This window comes from Cygnus atratus, chromosome 1 (genome assembly GCF_013377495.2).
Source record: "Cygnus atratus isolate AKBS03 ecotype Queensland, Australia chromosome 1, CAtr_DNAZoo_HiC_assembly, whole genome shotgun sequence".
Taxonomy (NCBI): Eukaryota; Metazoa; Chordata; class Aves; order Anseriformes; family Anatidae; genus Cygnus; species Cygnus atratus.
In genome coordinates this window covers 116,413,692-116,423,812 of record NC_066362.1, presented here as the reverse complement: position 1 = coordinate 116,423,812, position 10,121 = coordinate 116,413,692, and the positions used below count along the sequence as shown (strand labels likewise).

General features: G+C 36.2%; 1 protein-coding gene across 2 annotated transcripts in view; it reads right to left on the bottom strand.

Annotated features, from left to right (window-relative positions):
- Nucleotides 1-132: 132 nt before the first annotated feature.
- TRAPPC10 (trafficking protein particle complex subunit 10) overlaps nt 133-10,121 on the bottom strand; it is a 42,324-nt gene continuing 32,335 nt past the window's right edge. Inside the window, exons 16-23 of one of the 2 annotated variants that reach the window (XM_035545941.2) lie at nt 9,369-9,527; nt 8,031-8,260; nt 6,900-7,000; nt 6,296-6,422; nt 5,470-5,640; nt 4,231-4,408; nt 3,036-3,230; nt 133-2,190 (exon numbers count right to left, since the gene is read on the bottom strand). In XM_035545941.2, the coding sequence (XP_035401834.1) occupies nt 1,952-2,190; nt 3,036-3,230; nt 4,231-4,408; nt 5,470-5,640; nt 6,296-6,422; nt 6,900-7,000; nt 8,031-8,260; nt 9,369-9,527 (1,400 nt within the window). In that variant the 3' untranslated portion in view covers nt 133-1,951. The remainder of the gene's footprint in view (nt 2,191-3,035; nt 3,231-4,230; nt 4,409-5,469; nt 5,641-6,295; nt 6,423-6,899; nt 7,001-8,030; nt 8,261-9,368; nt 9,528-10,121) is intronic. The other variant, XM_035545942.2, reaches the window with a different exon arrangement.

Genomic DNA, 10,121 nt, shown 5'->3' with positions numbered 1-10,121 from the left:
AGAGCAGCAGCCCAGGGGCGAGCTCTGCCCGTGCCTGACGCAAGGCTCACGAATCCCCTTATTTATTTAACTATTTTTTCGTAGCTTTGCTAAACTAAAAGGAGGCACAGCAGCAGAGAAGGTGGATTTCTTTTTAAAACATGTATATTTAGAACTGTAACGCTTACAATTTCATTAAACAATCTTAGTACAATGTGTTTAATCTAACAGTATATTACAGAACAATGTGAAAAATGATTTAATAGCAAACCATGAAAATGGAATTAATTATAATACCTGCAGTGTCAAAGTCACTAACTTGTTACCTTTTCCAGTCAAAGAATCCCAGCAGTCATTCACACTAAATGATGCTTTGGGTTTTATCCAGAATAAAAGGGTATGATTTCCACAGAGAAAGGGCATTCCTTCACAGAAAGAAGATGCATAACAATAACATTTTCAGCTAGTAGGTCTACCTTATACATCTATTTAGACATTGTTTAAAAAAAAAAAATAGGCTGATGCAGAGTGCTTATACATTCTTCAACTTAATTGCAATTTCTTTTGGAAAGAGGGTTTTTCTTCCTCTTAATAATTTTGCAGAACCTGAGTTTAGAACAAACAAAAAGTCGCCTAATGAGCAGTTCCTCTTTATTATTATTATTTTTTAATTACGTTTCGCTTTACTGACAAATATTTGATATGGGACAGTTTTCCTCTGTGGAGTCTGTTCACAATGCACCATTATAGAACTGCAAGTAGAAAAGGTCATTCTCACGTTAAACGCACAAGTTTCAATATCAGAAGCAGGACATCAGAAGGAGTTGTAATTTTTCCAGTCACAGGTGAAATTTGCAACATTCACAAAAATTACACTTTCTTTTTTAAACACTTTTTGTATTTACACTTCAAGATATAAATAATGAAATTCTTTAAGTTACACGTTTTAACTTTGCTTCACAATTATTCTACATCTGCAAGCTTTCCTATATCAAACCAACCTCTTTCTTCCCTCATGAATGCAGAAGTCTGGCCTCTGATCAGTAATAATTACACTAAGCCTTCGTGATGAAAGGTTGACTGTTCAAGTATCACATCATACTGAAATTTTTGCCCCAATTTAAAAATTGGTGCAGAAAACCAAGCCACTTAGAAATGCTAATAAAAGAAATTAATCTGGGAACTCAATAAGCCAAATAATTTATTATTAAATTCTATCAGTATCTTTCTTTGGTAAGAACTATGCAAGAGGATGTCCCAACTCCCACCCCCCAAAAAAATAAAATCATATAATATGTGACATCACAGTGTCTACTCTGTGAAGGAGAAAGCCTCAAAAAATTAAGGAATTTTGTTCAGTTAAGATTGTTTATAGCAGTAGCTCTTCCATGCATTTAAGTATGCAAACGATGGAAGTTTAATATAAGATTGCAATGACAGGAATTAACAATGAGAAAAGAGGAAAAAAAACAAACCAGAAAACCAACTATTAAGTCAATGAACAAGTTGTGGTATGCTTTGTTGTATTTCTGGCACGTGTGGAAAAGCCTGGAAAGTACATAAAAATCCAAGATTTGGATAATTGTGTCATCCAACCCTAAATTCTAAAATATGTAGGAAGCATGAAACAAAGCTATCAGCTGCTAGACAAAAATAAAAAAGTGGTCCAAATATTTGGATTTTTTGTTTTTGTTGCTCTGTGTTGAGATGCAGGATGTGACTGAAGGGAGAAAACCCAATAGCTTACACAAAACATACTGAAGTGGCAATATAAACTAGCTGACACAAGCTTCACTGTACATTTAAATTGATACAATTGTCTGGTGCTTCCATGGCCAGTAAATGTTGAGTGCCATAGGTTTCCTTAGCGTTAAAATGTTGCAACAAAGACTAATCAGGTCATAATCCTTTAAAGTGCTTTCATATCCAGTTTCTAATGGTTTTTGTTTTTCCTTGTTTTCATACCAAGTTGTCACGTTATATTGACTTCCAGAACATGGTCGTCCTTGCTGGGAATGACAAGTATTTGCATACCCGTGCTGCAGTTGAAGACCTGACCAGATGAAAAAGATTGCAGACGGGGCATTGGCAAACCTTTGTGTTCCCCGCTAGCTGCAGAATGCAAGCTGCCTCTGCTTCTTATGCTGCTGCTGTCAGCTTGATCATCCACATTCTTGTCCACAGATAGGTTATCATTTTCGATCCAGCTATCTGTTTAAAACAAAAACCCACAATTTCATTCTATTAAGTGATTAAATAAAACAAAAACCCACAATTTCATTCTATTAAGCGATTAAATAACTCAAAATTATTCCAGAGCTCAGACACACAGTCAACTTACCACACGTCAAGTTACTGAACTTCTCTGCTGAGGTAAGAGTACACACTTTCAGCTAGCAGCAGACTCAACAGTATGAATTATGTTGGTTTACAAAGAAAATTTAAGTAGCATTACCTCACATTTGTCACAGGTGAGAAGAGAACACACTGGCAGTTCCTGGAGCTCTGCTGACATATGGTAAATTGCTTGCACAAATGAGTTCTAACTACAGCTCTGGGGCTACTCAGCAGTACAAACAAAGACTCAAGGTCACTGCTGTAATTTAAACTCTTGATCTGATCTGGTTTACATTCCACACATTTTCAGCTCTTCTATTTCCTACTTAGTCCTTACAAAAATTGGGTTAAGCTTTCAAAGCTAATGAAGATGCAGTAGATGTGCAGTAAACAGACAACCCTCTAATCTCGAGCTTTCATTATCAAATGCATTTTCACTTGACTATAAACTGATAACTAATTTGCATAGTAATATTTAAAGGAAGTAAGAAAAGAACGCATTTGTTATTTCTCCTTAAAGAATACAGTTGGAACCTGAATTAAAAGTTCCTGTTAGAGCAGCATCTTATAAGTTTCAAATCAGAACTGTGAATGAAGGTAAGTAAGAACAACACCTAAGGCTACTTGCTCAATACACCTCCTTGCTTTCCTCTTTACTCATGAACATGGAAGAAACAGAACCATTTCTGTAAGTAGCCATGTATTCAAGATAACTTTACCAGCATCAAGTTGCATGGAGTGAGCAGAATGATGAGGGAGGTATTTAAATAATCTGACGTCAGGAAAGGGTAGATATCCAGCGAACAGTGGCATCACTTCCATGTGGACTTTGTGAGTTGCTCGAGCTGCTACAGGCATAGATATCACTCCAGAACTTTTTCCACAGACTGCCCAGTTACTACTGTTGTCAACAACTGCAAAAATAAAAGAGAAAACACTACAAAGATCATCTTTGAAAGAAATAGAGAATCCTTAATATAGTTTAGAGCACTTTGAAGTTAGTATTTTTGCAATACCTAAAAAACTCACAGGCTTGTGTGTGTGAAGAGCTGTGCGCAGTAAGAAAACAGCCCTATGCCAAAAGGACCATAGTTGGGCCTCAAACAACTATCTATCCAGTTTGAGCAACATTTAATTTGTCTTCAGGTGGAATATAAAAAGGAAAACAAAATATTCTCAGTGTCCTGGTGTTGGCTGTGTTAGAGTTAATTTTCTTCATAGTAGCTCAGATGGTGCTATGTTCTTGGATTTGTGATTGTAGTAGAGTTGATAACACACCAATGTTTTAGGTGTTGGTGAGCAGTGCTCGCACGGAGTCGAGGGTTCTTTTGCCTCTCACGCTGCCCTGCCAGTGAGGAGGCTGGGTCACACAAGAAGCTGGGAGGAGACACAGCCAGGACAGCTGACCCAGACTGACTTAAGGGATGTCGCATGCCACGTGGTGTCATGCACAGCAATAAAAGCTGGGGGAAAGAAAGAAGTTGGGGGGCATATTTGGAGTTATGTCGCTCACCTTCCCAGGTAACCATGGCACATGATGAAGTCCTGCTTTCCTAAACCTCTATATGCAGATGGCACGTAATGAACAAATTCCTTATTTTGTTTTGCTTGTGTGTGCAGTTTTTGCTTTAGTTATTAAACTGTCTTTATCTCAGACCATGAGCATTCTCACTTTTACCTTTCTGATTCTCTCCCCAGTTCCGCTGTGAGGGAAGTGAGCAAGCAGCTGTGTGGTACTCAGCTGCCTACCAGGGTTAAACCACAACACTCAGCCTAATTAAATGAAAACTGCTTCACACAGGGGAGCCATGCTTACACTACCAGAATATATGTCACAGAAGCTCTAGCAGATTACATTATTGAAACAAAACTACCGGAGAATTTTGTCAATATGCCTAAGAAAAATATTCTTACCTTCATACATAAGTTTTGTTGTGCAATATCCATCTGATTCTGTTAATGCTTCATCTCTGTCAACCTCTGAGAGGTCAACAAGTCGGGTGATGGACACCTCTAAAGAGCAGAGTGAGCCCGTTTTACAATACTCTGTCCCCAACGGTGGAAAAATCTCAGTTTTCACATGGTACAATGTCTGTAAGGAAAAAAAAATATTGTTATCAAGCAAAAAAAGGCATTTTACATGTATTTAAACACACCTGGACAATTGAAGCAGTCTGAACTTAACTTTGCATTTAACATCCATGTTCTATTACATCTCCTTAATGCAAGATTCAGTTATAAGTAATCCTCGCTTCATTATATTGCTAAGTGAACCCAAATTTGATTCAAACTATTTTTGATACCAGCAGCATGTACACAAAAGAAACACTGCTTAATACATTCATTTCCCTTAAAAAAGATCCAGGGAAGGATGCTGATACAAGTGCCAAAAATGTTAGTGACATGTTGGTAGGTAAACAAATACCTTGTTCCTCGGTGCCAGTTTGTCATAAGCAGGTAGGAAACATAGCAATGCTAAAAACAGACCAAAGGGTTTAACCCAATGAAAGATTTCTCATTTTGCTACTTTCTACCCAAACATCAAACAGGGTAACACAAGAGTGAATTTAGAGATGAGATTAAATAATGTTGATAGAATTCCTTTAATGGGAAGTCATACCTGGCCTAAGCTTCCTAGCTGATCAAAGGAGTAAGAAGTTTGTCCATAAGGGAAAAGAAGAAACGTTTAAGATAATGGCCTAGCAAACCTTAAATATTTCATTAGAGGAGCTCATCTCAAGTGATACAAAAACAATTCAGATGCTTACAATAGCAAAGATGTTTGAAAATGGCTATTTGTTTTAGAGAAGACTGTCTGAAGTCACCAGAGAAAAAGTAGCTCAGTAGTCTAGGGACATTCTCCATAGCACAAGCCCAGAGAGGGGAAAACAAAAATACAGAATAACACCAAAACAAGGAAGAAGATCAGAGAAACTCACACAAGTATTGCTCTCCCCCTATCCCATTCCAGGGGTAAACATATGGTTTTACCTTCTCTTCAGTTTTGCTGTTCAACTACCTAGCTTTCCAATGGCTCTACGTAAGTATCGATCTCATTGTGTAAAGCGAAGTTTTAAAACATATTTCTTGACTTACCTTTGCATATATTAGGAAACCAAATTCAGTTAATATGATATACTTACAAGTACTTACAAAAAAATTTTCCACTTGGAACTCGTAAGTGAACGGCTTCAGGGTAAGAGACTGTTTTTCAGAGGTAGCTGGACAAAAGCTGACTGAAAACAGGCACTGCAAGGAGAGAGGGAGCTCTTTTGTCCACTTTAATTCCCATACAAAGAATATTGATTGCTTACTATATATGACCTGCAAGAAAAATTGTTTATAGTATTAGCTCTTTCCTTCCTCTGAGAAAGAAATGGAAATACACGTGCACATACACACATTTGTATGTTCTGGCATTAATACAGATTAAAAAAACAAGGTTACCTGGTTAGTGTACAGTAAAACAGGAAAAATATGCAACCCAAATAAGTACTAATGAAATCTTTTAATTATACGTGCATTATTAAAAGCAGAGAAACATTTCACTGTCAGAATCAGTGTTTCAAGAGGGAACACTAATAAAATATTTTTCACACTTACTTAAGTCATATTTAATAAAGATATTAAGCATGCCTGCATATCCTTTTCCTAGTCAACAACAATGAGCAATTTAGCCATGTTCATACAGGGCTGAAAAAATTCAATGGGGTATTTGCTTTTGTACAAAGCAAATGGCCTAGTTTGAAAACTTACCTAATATTCTCTGTATCTTTTACAATTTAATCTGTCATCCACAGATTTAAGTGCCTTCTAAAGCAACTTTAAGAATCAAAATTACTTATACGACCACAAAGATCTGACCAAACATCAGTTATCATCTTTACTAGAAAAACTATGTTTAGAAACGCTAGTATTACTAGCGAGAAGTTTCATCTAACCCTCCTGTCACAAGTTCACAAATGAAGAGAATCTTTACCTGTTGAGAATCAGGGTTCAGAGGTACCAGCTGCAAATCTGTACAGTCAGCAGAATTTTTTAGGCTGTTGTCTGAAAGCTGGAAACAGAGTTCTGACAAATTCTGTATGCAGACTTGAACATACTTCCTGAAAAACACGTCAGTTTGTTCAATTTGCTACCAAATTTGAATATTTACAGTTAAAAGCATACATGTCCATAAAATTGCTGTCAAAGTGAACAGCTCATAAACATAAACAAAAACATAAAAGCAAGTGTATTTCTTTCTTGCAGTCTTTTCTCAGTATTTATTAATCTGTAGAAATGAGGCTGTAAAACACCCTCTTTCTTATTAAATAAAAACAAATAACTACACAGAAATTAGCTAGCTTGGTTTCTGTTGTGGTCTTATTTCCAGAATAACTGAAACCATATAACTGAAATAACTGAAAACTGATTTAATTGTTATGAAAGAGCACTAGAGAAAATATGCAAACTTTCAGTGCAAAGCTGTGCAGAACAGAAGCCCAATTAAAAAAAAAAAAAAGGCCAGCTATAAATATTACTTATGAAAATCCAACTCTGTTTTCTAAGAAGAAACAACAAATACTTAATGAGTACATTACCGTTTGCCAGCTGACAATAAGGAATGCTTGGCATTAAAAGGTATGCAGAATGTTAATGCAATAATAGTGGAGTAAATTGACCAAGGACAATCAATGGTTACCTAAAGGAAAAAGGAACAAAAGTTTTTTATTCGCAATGGTCTTTGATATAACGATTTTATGTTTCTCATCATTTCAAAACAAATCTTTGCTCAGCAAGTGTCTACATCTAACGCATCCAGAAGGAGAAAAAAAAAAAAAAAGAAAAAATCAGTATGTCAAGAACTAATCTGAGAAAAACATTAGTCGTTTTTGTTTTTTTTTTTTCCTGAGCAGGGCATGAAATCTTGAAGAAGCTTTTCCTGTAGAAACTCATACATCCAATTTTGAAAACCAGAAATAAAGGAAGGTGCATAGAAGAAAGAAAAGATAAAGAACAGCGACAATATTAATAGCATCTTAATACAATAATCTGGTAAAAGATCAATATTAAATATATTGCTGTAAGAACTATTAGTGAAATGTCTTTATAGGACTTTATTAAATATAAGCTTAAAATATTTTAAAAATACATTAAATGAGTATTTGTTTCAACTTTAAGCAGCACACTTAACTAATGAGTTTGTCTTGAAGTTAGGCTGCCATTCTTCCAACTCTAAAGCATGTACATTTAGCAACATATTTGTATATGCAGGGAAAGAGAGGGCAAAAAAGTATCTTTTGTCACATTACATTTTAGTAATGCTAGTCTGTAGCTATTCCTTTTTACCCTGCTATTCAAATACAAGGTTTATGATTTGCAAGTGGAAGCAGTATCTTTTCCATGAGCCAGAAGGGAGGATTTAAAGACCACCATGCTACCTTTCACAAAGACACAAGTATCATTCATCCTATAAAAACTGAGACTATCAGAACATTAAAACTCAGAGTACTAAGGACTGGAACAGTTGGGCACACAGTAAACAGTGTCTATTTCTGCTTATAAATTCTTTACATTTATAACATTTAGAATGATTTTTGTATTTACATTTTAAGGGAAAGTCAGTTCAATGCAGGCAGTTTTTCCTGCCACTATCACCACTCATATTTTGTGGAGTTCATGCCCCTGTGATCAAAGAGATTTCATAATGGAAGTGTTAAATGTCATCTTACTTTTTGATCAACAGTAGCCATACAGTTGTCCTGTTTCTGCTTCTCTTTGTTTTTTCTGTGAACTTCTTTATTTGTTGCATTTTCTCTCTCCACTGCAGATTCTGTGGCTGATGGTAAATACATGACTTCTAGTTCAAATTCAATCACATGATATGCAGGAGCCACTGGCAAACTGATGCTTGTAATCTTTTCGGAAGACTGAATCTTTAATGATGATTCTGAGATCTTTTCTGTAGTTGTGTAGAGTGGGGAGAAAAGTGATTTTAAGACATTCACCCCTTCCCGATTTTCATTTTAAGTTGTAATTACGAAAAGTTAGCTTTTTGGGCTGGTTTCTGTCATTAAAAATACATGGTACCACAAGCATTTCCTAGCAAGGCCTTCATGTTTTCAGAAACAATGAGAAACCATGTTACGTAGCTCCCTACTACCCTTCTCATATTAACTATAATCCACACATCTTAAATGCCACTGCTGTTCACAACTTCTCAACAGCAATGCTGTATCCTTTTCAAACTGCAGGAAGGTAACCACCACTTTCAGTGTGGCAGTCCCTTCCAATGTTCGAGAAAGGACTCTGAGGACGACTTGGTAACAAGCTTCCAATTAGCTAAAGAGCTACTTCAGTCTATCATATGACACACACTGAAGTTTTCACAAAGTACTGCACCTCCTTAGTCTCATAATCCATTTTTACCTCAAACAAACTTACAGTTTACTGAAACACACACATTAGTGTTCTTAGCATTCATCATGGATGTTTAATACTACACACAGGGTGCATCTGTATTGCCTATTTTAATCTTAATTTTATTATGTCTCTTAAGACCATTCTCCCCATTTATGTAAAAGTTAATTGTATTTGAGCAACCAAGGAGACAAAACAGCATCCAAGTTCAGGAGAGAAAAACAAAACCTTTGATGTCGTGTGTTTAAACGTACACTGGCTAAAGGAAATGTTTCATTTACACAGAGCACTAAGTAAAAACTTAGATTACTTCACAATAAAAATGTGATGTCTGCACAGCCTGCACAGTATAAGCTCACCACAACACATTTGGAAATCATAAAAGATGCTCACCTCAGCAGCTACTTCTCTATACCCACTGAATTTCATCTATGAAAGAAAAAGTTATCCAGCTACACTTGCTGAAAAGTTCATAGTACTACTCTGAGGGTAGAAGTTTAAGACTTTTCTGCACTGAAGTACGAAGTTGCAAGTCCCTAAAATTGATCTTAATAACACCTACTTAAGAACAATGACACTGTTCTTAATGTAGCTTTACTTCAGGGTTACTAAATTTTCAGCTATTTAAAGATTTTTACTTGATCATTTACCCCTGGTGTTGGAATAGATCACTGCCTTGCTCTCGGGATGGTACAGAATAGGCATGGCATCAGCGTTACTGAGCTGCAGAGCATCCCCATTCTTCATGCTGTAATGACCAGTAGTCACTGTGAATTTCACTTTCTGTGGAATACCAGCCAAAAGGCTATCTGAAGAAGAAAGCAGAAATTGTTAATGGATTCCAGAACTCATTTAGTAGACGGTTACAATGCACCCCTAATGTTTGCTAGTAATGCATCCAAGCAATTTGTCACGCATTTTTGGGTAATTTAAAAGTTTGGGGTTTTGTGTTATACAATGTTAAGCCGTCCAAAACAGAGTGGGTTTGGTCCCTCAAACTGAAACCACCTGTTTCTCCATGCTGGGTGTCTGACCTAGGTTTTGATTAGCTGACTTACATAATACGTAGCTATGACAGCACAGAATTCAGTAAAAAGATACAATCCCAAATAATGTACTAAGCTTTCTGCAAAGTTCTCCAGGTTGTAAACAGCTTTATATTTTTGCATCTATGGTGCCAGTCATACGCACATGCTACATTTAATTAATCAAGATAAGAATGCTAGCATACCCACAGATTCTCAAATATCTATCTGAATCAGAACTATCACATTTCATCAGTAGCTAATTTGAATAATTCCCCTCTCCCCAATATGCCTGTCCTTCCCTCACCACATATCACAACCCCTGTAACTGAGATGATAGTGCAAATACATATTAACTCAATTGCCTCAGATAATAGA